This window comes from Leptopilina heterotoma, unplaced genomic scaffold (assembly GCF_015476425.1).
Source record: "Leptopilina heterotoma isolate Lh14 unplaced genomic scaffold, ASM1547642v1 Lhet_405, whole genome shotgun sequence".
Lineage (NCBI taxonomy): Eukaryota > Metazoa > Arthropoda > Insecta > Hymenoptera > Figitidae > Leptopilina > Leptopilina heterotoma.
In genome coordinates this window covers 212101-227411 of record NW_025111068.1, presented here as the reverse complement: position 1 = coordinate 227411, position 15311 = coordinate 212101, and the positions used below count along the sequence as shown (strand labels likewise).

At 28.8% G+C, this 15311-nt stretch overlaps 1 protein-coding gene across 2 annotated transcripts in view; it reads right to left on the bottom strand.

The window, feature by feature from the left end:
• Positions 1-3263: 3263 nt before the first annotated feature.
• Positions 3264-15311, bottom strand: part of LOC122506297 (SLIT-ROBO Rho GTPase-activating protein 1-like) — a 66368-nt gene continuing 54320 nt past the window's right edge. For both annotated transcript variants that reach the window (XM_043618395.1, XM_043618396.1), the window contains exons 6-13: positions 14492-14713; positions 13737-14012; positions 13067-13662; positions 12777-12998; positions 12632-12702; positions 12340-12520; positions 9723-9996; positions 3264-4955 (exon numbers count right to left, since the gene is read on the bottom strand). In XM_043618395.1, the coding sequence (XP_043474330.1) occupies positions 3939-4955; positions 9723-9996; positions 12340-12520; positions 12632-12702; positions 12777-12998; positions 13067-13662; positions 13737-14012; positions 14492-14713 (2859 nt within the window). In that variant the 3' untranslated portion in view covers positions 3264-3938. The remainder of the gene's footprint in view (positions 4956-9722; positions 9997-12339; positions 12521-12631; positions 12703-12776; positions 12999-13066; positions 13663-13736; positions 14013-14491; positions 14714-15311) is intronic.

Here is a 15311-nt window from a genome sequence, read left to right as displayed (position 1 = left end):
TATTACTTTCATATTACTGTGATATTCTTAATATTACAGTGATATCAAGGTGCTGCTTGGGTAAATATATAAATCAAATTATTTAGTGTGGATAACAAATAATTATTTTTATTTCTTCAATATAATAATGAATATTTTTTTAAAATTATTCTTTAATTTTTTTTTAAGAAATGTCAAATTTAATAAAGTTTGACCTTATAACATAAAAATATTATTTATAATATTTTCATTCGAGTAGATAAATTGAACTGTTTAAAACTATTTCCTATTTATAACACGACAGTGGATTTTTGAGATATGCTTGATTCCAAAAGTAAGTTTTCAGAATGGATTACTGTGTGATTATATCGAACATCGCTCCTATTATGCACTTATTTTTATATCGTATACACTCAATCTAACATTCCTTAAATTCCCAAATTTTTCATTCCTCCACAGCACTCGCAGACTTTCATTAAAAGAAGTCAATTTCTCGCAAAATAATCCATAACATTTATGACTTTCATAAAAGATCGAACCACAATTCAATTTTCATAATGCATGCAGCAATTTATATGACCTATTTCATGTGAAGTGATCAAGGTGAAAAAATATTTATAATCTATAGCTTAAACTTGGTGAATTTGGAGAATTATTAGATGTCATTTCTTGGTACAAATATTTTTCCTCTTACACCTATAATTTTTAGAAAGAAGTAATGAAATTCAAGATTTATTAAATTGAAAAATTTAATAACATTACCTTCGACATATTTTTTATGCAGGGTTGCCACAAAAATTTTATTTTATTTTTCCCTGATTTCTAGACAAAATTTTGACTTTTTCCCTGACCCTGAAGAATACTCTGATTCACTTAAAAAATTATTAGATACTCAAAAAAATGGTCTATTACATCTATTTACGAATTTCTGTAATTATAAAATTATTCGAAAACATCAATAACTTCTTTTTTACATAAATATTTAATCATTATTATTTTTCTATGGAAATTAAGATTTTCAAATTCAAACCTTCTAAAATCCAATAATAACTTATCAGAACATTATTATAAAACATGAAGAAATCAATCATTCCGAGTCTTCGACTCGAAGTAATCAATTTCTTCATGTTTTATAATAAATTTAAGATGACAGAGTGATAAAATCATTATTTTATATCATAAGAAGAATATTGTAACTATAAATTCTAATTTACAAAGATTTTAAATTTGAACCTTTTTCAAAATTCAATTATTTCTAGAAATTCACACTATACCTAATGCTTTTAATATTCAATTATAATTTAAAATTTTAAGTGAAATTAATTTTTTAATCAATTTTTATTAGAAAATTTATCGAGAATTCAATTATTTAAATAGAAAAATAATCAATTTATTAAATAATTGTATATTTTTTAAAATTGAATTTTTATGAAGAATTTTATCAAAGTTTTTAAAAATAATTGATAAATTTAAAAAAAAAGCAATTTTCTATCATTTTATTTAAAATTGTATAAATAATAATTGAAATTCTACAGAAGAATTTAAAAAAAAAATTTTTTTAAATAAATGAATTCCTGTGAAAATGTTTACTTTTGAAAAGAATTGAATTCTTGGCAAGAATTTTATTAAAATTTCTTTAATAATTGAATTGCTTCGAAGAATTTTATTTTTTACGAAAATAATTGAATTGTTTTGAAGATTTTTACAAACATTTTTGACAATAATAATTGCATTCCTAGGAAGAATGTTATATTTTACGAAAATAAAAGGTATTCTATGATTACTTTTATTATAATTTTTCAAATTTATAAAGCATTTTATCAAATTTTTTTAAAATGATTGAATTCTCGAGAAAAATTTTATTATTTATGAAAATAATAAATTGATTTCTTGCGAAGAATTTTATTCCAATTTCTTTAAATATTTGAATTCTTAAAAAGAATTCTATTGAAAATAATTGAATTGTATAGGAAAATTTTATTAAAATTGCAATTTTATTAATTAAATCTTGTAAAGAATTTTTTCAAAATTTTTTTTTAAATAATAGAATTTTTAAAAGAATTTTATTTAAATTTTTCGAAATAATTGAATTTCTCAGAACTATTTTTTCCAATTCTCTAAATATATTTGAATTCTATCGAGAAACTTTATTAAAAAATTAAAAATAATTGAATTGGTGTAAAGAAATTTATAAAGAATTAGTAAGTAATTGAATTCCTGTGAAATTTATATTATGTTTAAATAATTGAATTTTTTTGGAAAATTTTATTAAAATAGTATATATTAAAAATAATTGAAATGAGGAAATTTTTGAAACTAATTGAAATTTTGCCAAGAATTTTATTAAATTTTTTGAAAATAATTGAATTTCGGAGCAGAATTTTATTATTTATAAAGTTGTTGTTTTTAATATTTCTATTTAAATTCAGAAAAAATTGATATTTTCTGAAATTTCAAATTGAAACCTTTGAAGTTTATCTATTTATGAAGATTGTAAACGCAACTCTTTTGAAATCCAATTAATTTGGAATTTTTAAGTAAAATTATTAATTAAATAATTTATGAATAATAATTTTATGATAGTTCTTCAAGAATTAAGTTATTTAAAAAGAAATTATTGTCAGAAATAGAAAAAATTGAAGGGTTTCTATTAGAATTTGTATTAGAATTTTCTTATAAATTCTAAAAATTTAATTTTTTCCAGTACTTTTAACAAAAATCCCTGACTTTTCTCTGACTTCCCTGACCTGTGGCAACCCTGTTATGCTTTTTCGATTGGTAATGCGTATTTTTAAAAAAATTTTAACCCTGAAAAATGAACCTAAGAATTCAATTTTTTAGGGGGAAATACATACCTACATGTTTTTTGTTTGAATGAATTCTGAGATTTTTTCATACTTATAAGAACATAATTGTGTATGTTTAAACATTCTAGGCCGATTTCTAAATCTAAATCGAAAAATATTTCTACCAAAATCAGCCCTATTATAAAAGAGAAAAAGAGACACCATTGTCATCGGTTACTTTTGCTCTTCTGCTTTTGGCGACGGCGCACTAAAAAGTAATTGAAATAAAAAAGTCCTTTCTTCACCTTGATAATTTCACACGGAATTGCTCATATATTTGTATTATATATATATATTGATTATATGTATATGCAATCAGAGTAAAATTCAAATTGGCGCATACTTGCAATAAAAAATAAATTACATCTCTGTCACAAATCCGTTTCACTAAAATCTACGTCATGTATTGTTTTCGTCTCTTTCTCTCTCTCCCTTTTCTTCTTTTTCGTTTACGTAATTACTTCTTTTCTATGACTAGAAATATCTTTTCGCGGTTCATTGCCTTGAAAAATAAAGAAAATAAAATGTTAATTAAAAATAATGGGAGTATATGTTTAGAAAAATAATGTATAACCGCACGCTACACGATTGCTTTTTTAAAAAAAGAAAAAATTAGCGCAGTTTACATGAGGGAACTTTCGGTCAATTCTATAGAGGTGATTTCACGCACGGGAGGCTTTATTTTCAATTAAAATTCTAGTGATGGCCGGAGTTCTTTAAAGTGATGTGTATTTTCAAAGTTGATACCAACTGTTTTCAGATCTTCCTTTTTGAGAATTTTTCACTGAAATTCTTTTAAAAGCTCAATTTAAAAAAAAAAAAAGAAATCAACCACAAAATAAAATCGATATTTTGTTTAAAAAGATTGAAATTCTAATAAAATTAATATAGGTATTAGTGCACTTTTTAAACATTTTTATTGTTTAATTAACACAATAAATTAATGTGCGTAAAAAAATAAAAATGAATAAAAATTTTAAGAAATACATTAAACAAATGAGATAAGAAGACTGTAACGCAAGCTTTTTCAGCAGTAATTCTCAGTTTTGGAAATGTGAAATAAACTCGAATTGCCACGAAGTGGAATTGAATATTCTTTGAATAGATGCTTTCCTAATTAGTGTGTTCAACATTTTGAGCCTGTTTCTCAATTTTTCTGGCTAGCTCTGGACTCATGTGCGGGTGTGGAAAAGGCAGAACTGGTTTTCGCAGAATCGCAGGTTTCACCTTTACTTGGGGCTTGAAACTGGAAACTTGACTTCCCCCAGTGAGATGCATGTCGGCAAATTTTGCTGCTATTTTTGGTGTTGATCTCTGAGGAAGAGGGGAACGGAGTGAAATTGTTTCTGAAATTTGGTTCGAACTATTGGATCTGTCGATCAGATTGGAGTTAACTTCAAGTTCAGCTTCCGCTTCCTGTTCAGTGTTCTCCACTTGTTTAAACTTGGAATCCTCCGGAGTGGACTTGGTATTTTTTTTCAAGGTGCACTGATTTTGTTTTGCGAATCGCTCGGCTGCTGTACTCATGTCAGGGGATTCTGGCCCTCCAGTTGGCGAGGTCGCCGCTTCCGCTCTCGCTGGCTGCATCGGAGTTTCCTCGTCGGAACTGCTGAGACTGCTGGACGACGCAGACTTTTTACCGGAGTCCTGCGCTGACAAAGGCAAATCCATCACAAGATCTGGCGTGTGCTTTTGCCTCATTTCCCGGAACTCTTGTGATGTTCGGAAAGACTTTGGCGTTATGGGAGGATTCAGTTGGACATGTGAAGTGGCTCTTCTCTGCCAGAGTTCGCGATTCGCGGAGAAAGTCGTGTGCTCCTGAAGGTCCTGCTCGTGCGAGGAGGAGACGTGAAGGGGATTCATCTGCTGCGGCACTGATTCGCCAACGCTTTGTGATTTCCAATGTTGCTTTCTTGCAGCGCCTCTCTTTGAATCACCGACTGCTATTCTTTCCGCCTCATCGTCACTCTCGTCATTTTGCTTCTGATCGTCGACTAATAGAGAATTTAGAAATGTTCTGTCTTCGTTTTCTATATCGTCTGTAAGTTCATCGTTTTGCTCTCGACGGAGCTTAGATTTTTCACGTTCTGGACTCGTTGACTTGGATATTCTTGTAGGCGTGGCTGACTCCTGAAAATAGGAGAACTTATTACTCTTGAGAAATACTTTAAACTGTCAAAATAAAAATTTCAAAAATGAATTAAGCATTTTTCTCTACTTTATTAAGGTAGTCAACTCAACTGGAATGCAATGCAAAAATTCTAGTTCTTGGAAACTTGCATTATCTTTTAACTCAACTTTTGTTACTTCTCCTCGGTTGGACTTTTAAATTCGTTTAAATTGTGAAACTAAATATTTTCAAAGTCAATAAAAAAATACAAATAAAATAAATAGCCCAATGAAAAATTACCATTACGTATTTACAAATTGACTAATTATTGGTCGCGATAAATTATTTTTCAAACGAAAGATTTCACGTAATCATATGACACCAATTTCTTAATTCAAATAGTTACTTAAAAATTATTTAAATCTTTTTTATTATTTACTTATTAATGTCTGCCAATAATTAGCCAATAATTTTTTTAGTTGTCCCCCATTGGGCAAGTAAATGAATAGTTATAGTAATTATTGTCAGTTCACCCCTCACTTGATAATCAGAAAGCAATCTTCTTGTTTAACGTTCTGAGACTTATTTTTATTGCAATTTCTAATCAAATTTATATTGTTTATACAAGTAATTTAAAAAAACTTGGAAATCTATGTGCCTTCTATAATAAAAGACCAAAAGAGACTGTGCAAAATTATGCAATCTTTTGATAGTTTTGATAATTAATAATAAATAAATAAATTATTTTTGTTGCTAAAGTGTCAGGATTTTTAAAGTTTTCTGGAAAGTAAAAGAAAAAAAAATTTGTTGTACATTTTTCAAATTAAAACTTGTTTTCTAATTATAAAAAAGTGATAAACTGATAAAAATTAGTGACGGTACTGCATGTTTAAGAAATAAAATTTATTGAAAAAAATTAAAGCATTAAGTAAGAAATGAACAATATAATTTAAATACTACTAATATATATTTACATGGATTTTGTTTCTTAAGTAAACAGTGTGTTAAGAGATGTGCAAAATGATTGCTGAGAATAATCTTTTCAATTGAAAGATTGTTTTTTTATAAATTTAGATGCAATATATAATTGAAAATGATGAGCTGAAAAAGAATTAACTAACATTTTAGTTTTCAAATGTTAATTTTGAATACACAATGCTAATAATATTGCATTAAAATATTTTTAGCTTGTTTTTCAATTGCGTCGTTTATTATACACAAATTGTTCACTATTCTGTTAGTAAATAAGTTTTTAAAACAAATTTCTTACATACTATTCATTTTATGTATAATCTTCGCTACAATGACGGGATTAGATAATTTAAGTGTCTTCAAACTTTTTTTTAATATTTTGACAATTAAAATGAATAATTTACTACTTATATTAAAGTCAGAGAAATCAGGGAATTTAGGGAAAAGTAAGGAAAAATGGAATTGGTCAGGAAAATGTCTGGTAATTTTATCAAAAGTACTGTAAAAATATTAAATTTTCAGAAATACCACAAAAATTTTGGATTTTAATGACCAAAAACATTTTTTAAAAATTTGAAAACTTAAAACTCTCCTTGAATTTTTTTTACCTTCAAAACTTTTCATAATCACGATGAAATTTAAAACAATACTTTAATTTTTTTAGTATTTTTGTAAATAATTAAGTGACTAATTCTAGTTCTAGTTTAAAGTTACATCAAGTTAAATTTTGATATGAAAAGTCTCAGTAGTTTATGCAACGTTTACGGAAATAGTACTTAGAAGATGTGACGTAAGCAGTCGTCATTGTCAAAGGAAGAAGAGTTAAAAATTTTAGAGCGATCTCTCATTTAGGAGGATTGTCTGTAATAAAATTTTACTACTTTCACAAGATTAAGGAAGAATAGAACAAACAGTAAAATCAGAACTTTATGCAACTCCATATTTTCATATTTGTAAATTAGAAATTATTAATTTACAATTAAAAAGTGCTTTAGGGGAAGTAGGTACAATTTCATTTTTGATACTTTGGACGATTAAAGTTGCGTAAAGATTTTAAATTTTAGAGATTAAAAAACTTAAAAACTTTTTGAATATGAAATCGCTTAATAATAATAATTTATATATTTTTAATCTTTATTAAATGTCAAGTTCTTAATGCTTTAAAAATATGAAAATATGGGAATGGACTGACTATTAAAAGTCAGTATGATCGACCGTATGTTCGATTCTTTTTTTCGAGAAAACCAAACTGTTTGGTTTTTTTAATTGAAAAATGACTTTAAGAATAAAAAATGTAAGTAAATTATTTTTTTGAAATTGCTAAGTTCGGTGAGAAATTGAGCTATTGACATGCAATGAGAAAGAGTGCGAACGAATTCATGGTAGTGGAAAACGAAAGAAAGATATAAAAAGCGGGCGAAGACATTGAGGCAGAATATTAGTGATAAGAGAGAAACGCAGCTAATGTTTTTGTGGGAATAATGCGAAAGGGTGAGGCGTTTCTTTACTCACCTAAGCCAAAAGAGGATCCGCCGTTAAGTAGGTTCCCTTATGGATTTTCCTTCGGTTTTGTCTATGAACTGATATTGTTCTACGGGAGTCTAGGATTTGCAAACCAATCGAACTGTCAAATATCGACATTCCTTGAACGAAATTAAAAAAATACACACATTCACACACAAACACACAAAAAGGAGCACGAAGAGTTCTTTTTAGTCCGTCGAATTGCAGCCGATTATCAAAAATCGGTTAAGAGTGATGACTAAACGTAAATCTGGAAACACAGCAACCAACCCAAACAATTAAAATTGCAAATATTAACGAAAGACTAAAAGGCAGCACAAGGCAAATTACTTGAAGACACATGCATCAACAGACACGAATAGTTCTATTTATTTACAGAATTATCGTACAAAAAAGTCATAATTACAATCTTTCATGTATCATTATTTTTTTATGAATATCGTTGACAATCGCTCCGCTCGTGCGATTACAGCTAATTTTTAAGCTTTTTTTCTTTAGCTTCCCAGGAGAATATCCTTCTGAAAAAGTGACCATTGTCATTGAAATTTGCTTAATAAAGAGAAAGAGAATTCGAAGTCTAAAGCGCCAGCGCCTTGATTTAAGTAAAGATGTTTCTGAATTTTGCTACAATAATTTTTCACTTTTCAAGTGAGGTAAAAGAATCCCGAAAAATTTGTTACTTTTAAATAAATATTTAAAATTATTCAAATTAGAAACATTAAAAAGAGAAGTATTAGAAATTAAAGAAAGTTATTATTTAAATTTACATTAAATTCGCAACATTTCGTTTAAATTTCATTTTTATATTTGAAAATATTATCTAAGCATTTTTTCTGAAGGATATAAAACTCCATAGCAATATAAAATTTAACGATGCCTCATGTCAGAAACTAATTTCTGTAAAATCGTAAATTTCGCGTTCTTTAATTTGGCATGCCGGTTTTTTTTTCTTGTTTTGAGCAATTAAATCAATAATGTTTATTTTTAATTTCAGTCTTTTCAGCCAAAACGCGGCCAGGGAGTGCAAACTCCGACAAAAACATGCTTTCTTTGCACCGTCGAAGAAAGCATTATAATTAATATGTATTTAAAAAATCTAAGCTGTGCGTGGCAATAAAAGTGCAAGGTGTGCAAAACTATAAAACTCCTATGAATTTTCCTTTGGAATTCATAATTATAAACTTTAATCTCTCTTGCCAAAATTTAGAAAAAAGAGATTTAATGTAAATTTTGCTATGAAATGTCATTAAATATTAAAACGTTTTCTTAATAAAACAAGATGTATACTTTCGTTTAACGGACAAAGTGAAAACAAAACTTTTATATGTTATAAATTAAGAGGTTTTCTTAAATGTTTTTCTTTTAGGTAGTGAAATTAGAAACCTTTGTGACTAACCATAAATCCTTCTTGTTATTGATTAGAAAAAAATATGTTGTGAAATAGAAGAGATTTGTTTAAAGTCTATGTTTAAGAGATTCTACACGCAGTGTACATTTAATCGTAAAAAAACATCAAAAATCAGATTTAATTTACAAGAAGGATTTTGCATTAAATAACTCATATTTATTGCTGTTAAATTTTAAAATTATTATTTTACGTACTGTGTACCAAAATTTAGTCGATCTAAATTAATCAAACTTTTTTCTCAAAGTTTTAAGTACTGAATAAATTTGCAAAAGTTAAATTAAATTTTCTATGCAAATTATCAATATCGAAGATGACAATGGTTGCACTTTCTATTAGAACGCTTCGTAATAATCCTTTTGGTGAATTATTACCAAAATAGAAAATGGATATTTTCATGAAAAAACAATTATTTCAAATGCATAAATACATGTATTTTTTGCACATCGTTGTTTGATCCTTGATAGTCAATAAATGATGTTTTAACAATTTAAAAATAAATGAACAGTACTAAAAACGTCTCTATAAAAATGAAAAAATAACGTATGAAAAATTTGTTCAGCACAAATAAATAACAGTAATAAAAAATGGCCATAGTTACGGTGATTTGTACACTTAGTGTAGAACCACCCATGTCCGTAAAAGTAAAGATCTCTTATTCTAAATTACCTAAATCGTTAAATCTTTCCAACGGCTTCGTGTTTAAGAGAAAAGAAAAACGAAGAAAAAACAGTCAACCAGCCATGCACCTATGCCTAGACTATATTAATAATGAAAAACCAATACTCTCGGTAATTCATAGCAGAGAACATAGAAGGCAGTGAACGTGGAAGTAAAATAATAATAATAATCATAAACGGCTAAGTTAAACGGTTGTTTCCAATACCTCTCGGCTGATGATTGGTTGCGACGACGTGAAGCACGGCACATTGGATATCACTGTTGGTATAATGCCACTGGCATTCGTACTGTCCGAATGCATTGCACTTGAGGCCATGGATGCGTCGGAAGCATCGATTGAATGCCACATGTTTGAATTATTGGTTGGACCCATCAATGGCGAATTGTGACTTGAAACAACATTTTCTCCGGAACTAGACGCCCTTCTCATCGACTCCTCACTTGATGACTTAAACAATTCCTTTTCTCGCTCTTCGTCTCTGAAAAAGATTCAAACTTAATAAATTCGTTGCTGCTATTAATTTCAAAACAATTTATTCGATAATTATTGGTAACAATATCTCTTCAATAAATTTTTGACAAATATTTGTGGACGTCTGTATGAAAAGAGCTCATTGTGGCACTATTTACTTTAAGTGTAAAATCACTTAGTTACAGAATTTCAAAGTTCGGAATGCCAAGAACTTCATTTCGAGATAACGAAATCAAAGATTGAATTACGAGTATTTCTGGTTCTTGAGGCAAGTTATTCAGATGAGAACTCAATAATGTTTTAAGTTTTTTCCCTCCTTCAGTTTGAAAATACAAGAGATTCGACAAAATGGACTCTTCTAAATATGCGATTTTTAATTAATAAACCGGAGTTTTTTACGAAGTTTAAATTAACAATAAATTAATGAAAACTGCATAAGGTAAATAATATTGTGTTTCTACAATAGCTTCAAATGTATATTTGTTATACCGCGGTATAAATGCACACTTATTCGACGTGTAAAACCTTGTAGATTAATAAAAAAATCAAGATTTTTCACAATTTATAAATTGTAATTATTTTAAACACCTTGAAGTTTGAGTATTAAATTAATCGAAAAAAGATTATTTTGAACACGTGTGAAATTAATAAGCCGTCTTTGAAGTCATTTCGTTAACTATTTTTTGAGTTGTAGAGTAAGAAAGAAATAACAAAAATTATCAAATTTTCTCATTTTGGTCTGTTGACTTAGACTTTTTCAAAAATCTAGAAAACTTTAGATAACATTTTTTTAAAAACACAGATATCTTCGTCAGAATTTTATCTTTAAAATAAGTCTTCGAAAATTAAAAAGGTTAATCCGTCTTCGATTTATCATTAAAAATATGAAGCCGTATTGTGGCCGATCGGTGCATTGAAATTCAACTGCGAATGGGAGAAAAACAGGAATGGATTTATGATAGGAAATAATAAATAATGATGTTTCACGAATAATATAAAGAAACTCGAAAGTTCATTGTTCCCCCGCATAAATTCGTCCCTGCTTTCTCTCTCATTCGCTGCCGCGCGAAGCCAGAATCGAGTCGTCACAGTTGAATTTCAATGCAACAAACGGTCGAAACACGGCTTCACATTATTAATGATATATCGAAGACGGATTAACCTTTTTAATGTGTGTGTGTGTTTTTAGAAAAATTTTATCTAAATTTTTCTAGATTTTTGAAAAAGTTGAAGTCAAGGGACAAAAATGAGAAAATTTGATACTTTTTTTTATTTCTTTCTCACTCTACAACTTAAAAAATAATTAACGAAACGACTTCAAAGACGGCTTATTTTACGCAAAATTTAATCAGCTTTCTAACCGTATTTAATTTTTTTTGTATCTCCTTTTATTTCCGAGATATGATTGAAAAAGTCATGGCATGTTTTTTGATAGAGTCGCGTGTAATCGTCCTGATACTCGTGGACGGTAGTGTACATTGTTAAAAATGAAATTTTATTTTAAAATTTTTTAAATCTTATCGTAAATTATTTAAAAACTTTTTAATATTTTTTTAAAACTGCATGTAAAAACAAAAATTTTCATTATAAAAACGTCCAATTTGATCAATTTTTGACCGAGTTATAAGCATTTAAAAAAAATTACGTAAAAACGTTATTTTTCAAAAATCCAGGGATGGCAACCAAAATTTTATCGGTTTCGGTGTCCAGTTTTCTGTATTCTTCTAAAAAAATTCGGTTTCTGTATTTCTGTTACGGTTTTTTTCCAAAGAATTAGTGTTCTTGTATTTGGGTTTCGGTTTTTAATGTGAATATTTACGGTTACGGTTTCTTAAAAATTTCGGTTTTTTGGGTTAAAGGTTTTGGTTTTCGGTTGTTTTCCTCGGACAATGTATAAATGAAAATATTTGTGAGCATTTTAATTATTTATAATAAAATATGTGTACCTATTAATTAATTTTTTTGTGCCAAAAGATTTTAATATTGGTGTACGGAACCCGTCTCAGTTTTACTTTTATATTAAAAACCGAAAAAACGAAATTTTGATTTTGAAATAAAGGGTTTTAAATTTTTATAATACGGGTTTCGGTTTACGGTTTTCTGTTTCAGATAATTTTTTTTCGGTTTTTTAAAAATTTCTGTTTTTTCGGTTATCGGTTTTGGTTGCCATCCCTGCAAAAATCTGTTTCTCCTGAAAGGCTTTATGAAAAAAATTTAAAAAATGAAGGTAGCTCATTTCAAAAATACAATTTAAAATCAATTTCGTAAAAAAGTGTAATTAGTGAAAAAAGCAATTTGGTTATTTAAAACTTACTTTAAAGAAGTTATATAAATTACAACTATGACTTACTTTATTTTGAGCATAATATACTTGTCAGGAATCAGTCCTTCTCTTCCCGCAAGAGCACCTCTCCACCAATCATTGCTCACTTGTGTGAACAAAATTAACGTATCACCTTTCTTAAAACTGAGTTCTCGTTCCGACCTTGCATTAAAGTCAAATTGAGCCACAGCCTCCAAGTTTTCCGACTCTACACCAAAATACAGTTTCCTCTTTAATCTCAATGTGTATAGTAAAAAAAGAATAAGGTTTGTTAAAAAGTTCAGAAAGTAATATGTATTTGATTAGAAAAGCTGCTTACCATCTTCTGAGGGATAAACCTCTGAATCCATATCTTCTTGCACCTGGTCAGTGGGAGAATCTCCAACGTCCCTGTTTTTGATTTATTAAATTAAACATTTTTCAAAATATTATATAATAAATTTAAATAAGTAACAAAAACTTACACGTCATCAGGCTCCCTACTGATATATTTTTCATACTGAATTCCTCCAATATCGTCTGGAAATATTTCTTCGCAAAAAGTTATAATATTCTTGATTAATTCGTTGACTTGATTTTGATATTGAACCTGGTCTTTATCTTCGGGGACAGGAACTAAAGTTGGACCAAAACATATAGCCAAATTGTACGGATCCATCATGTTCTCATCCGAAAATTCGGAAAGACTGCAAGAAAAGAATTAATTTTACAGAAATTTTCGCAACTGCTTTAAAAATAAGTTGAAAATACTCACTGATTCAAAAAAGCAAACAGATATCTCATCACGATAACCACGGGCCTCGGAAGACTGGAGATTAATTCTTTCATCTTGAGCACAAATTCCTGCTTCGATTCGAGTTGCGCTAATTCCATAAGATGCTCAAAGTAGATAATGGGAAATAAAGGTTCTCTGAGTTCTCTGAGGTAAAGCTTTAAAACACCCGCAACGCTGTTGATGTCTGAGGCGTCAGTCACGTCTGCAAGAGGATCGTCTCCTCTTTCAAACCATTCTCTAAAATTGTTAATCTCAATCTGCGACCCAGAGACCCTGAAGATTCCCTGATGATGAAGTCCATAGAGATTTATTACTCTGATGCAGCTTTTCATAATTAGTGGAATTTCTTGATTTGTACTTTCCAAATATTCTTCCAGTGAGCCCCCAAACAACTTTGGCTGTCCATTCATCTGTAAGCGTCCAATTCGTTTCCTACGCGCCTGCTTTTGCTTCGTCGTTCCGATTGAAGGATTCGGACTGGCATTCGAACCTTCCACCAAACTTTGTCGTATGTATTCTTGCTTTGCATCCAGCCTTGCAATTCTCGATGTTCCTAGAAGATATTCTCGAAATTTCTGCAAAGAACAATTATAGTTTTAAATGTATTTAAGAATTAGAAATTCACTATGATGTAAGTATGTATTTTTACCGCGAGATAGAATTCTTCCGTCTCCTGTCTGTCAGCTCTCAACTTTATTTGAAGCGTTTCCGGAGGTTTCCACGTTGGTACTGCGTTTTCACCAAAGTACCTGGAGCAGTCATAGTCTTTGGCAGTCAACATTTCTAACAGACTAGCTTCAGCTGTTTCCAGAGTTTTCCACACTTCCTCAGACTCGGTTCGAAGTGTTGTTACTCTTTGCTGAAGCTGTGACAGGCGTTGTTCCATTTCTGTATGTAGCACCTTTTGTAGTTCCGGTTCAGGTGTCTGCAAATATTTTCCGATAAATTATTATTTAAAATCTTTTAATAAAGTCAATTATTTTTTTAGAATAATTGTTTATTAAATATTTCTTTTTAAGAAAGATTTATCGCTTGCAGCATAGTGTACGATTTTGTCATTTTCTTTGTGAAAACCTAATTTAATGATCCTTAGGTCAAACTAAAGTTAAATAAAATACAGAATAGAAGAAAATAAGGATTTTATGTCGGTAAATGCAAAAATAATGTTAATTCAAAATTGAATTAAATTAGTAGAATATTGCATTCGGAGGAAATTTAGCCTTTACAGGAAGTTTACAAAAAAAATTTCAAGCCAGACAGAAAAATCTAATGAATTTCAAAAATTCTTATGCCTTTAAAAAACACAGATTTTTGAATGAAAATTATTAAAATTGAACAGGTTTATTATAATATTCTGTGGAAGAATGAAAAATTGTTGCAAAATTAACATCAATCTCTAATTACCTCATCACCCCGTTGTCCCTGGAATTCAAACTTCTTTGGAATCATAAAAGCAGCGTGATGAGACTCCAAAAACCTTTGTTTATCAGCTCTAGAGTCCAAAACTCCAACGCAAGCTGCTAATTGCTCGGCTCCAGATTGTAATGAACGTTGCCTCCCTTCCTCTGCACTACAATGCATCAATAATGCTCTCGCGATACAGTTGTGGAAACCAAAATCCATACACTATAAAAAAAAGTCTTTACATGAGAAAATAAGTAAAAAATATATGATACCTAATGATTATTAGGGATTTATTTTAAAATAGAAAATCTTTTTCATTTAGACTTAAAAAGACACAAAGCTTTACATTCCGAAAATGTTTATTGAAATATCAATGCATAAGATAATATTTATGAATTAAAATGTTCTCCACATTAAATTTGTTTGAATTCCAAAGGCTCGAACCAGTGAAAGTATTTAAAAATACGGACTTTATGGACCAAAAATGAAAAATTACTGACAAAAATGTAACCACTCCGAGTCAACTATAACTATAAAGATAACCAAGAGATAAAATCATTATCAATTCAATTATTATTTTCAAGAATTTTTAACTAAAATTCTTTTTTAAATCAATTATTTTAAATAATTTTCGAAAAAGTTCTTTGACAATTTCCAAATACATTTTTTTACAATATTCAATTTTACGAAATGTCAATTATTCGTAAATTCTTCAATTAATATTGTAGGGTCAATTGGGGTAAATGTAAACGGAATATGTATCTTTCACCAAAAACATTAGTTTTTTTGTTAAAAGGTAAAACGGACTGATTTCTTTTGC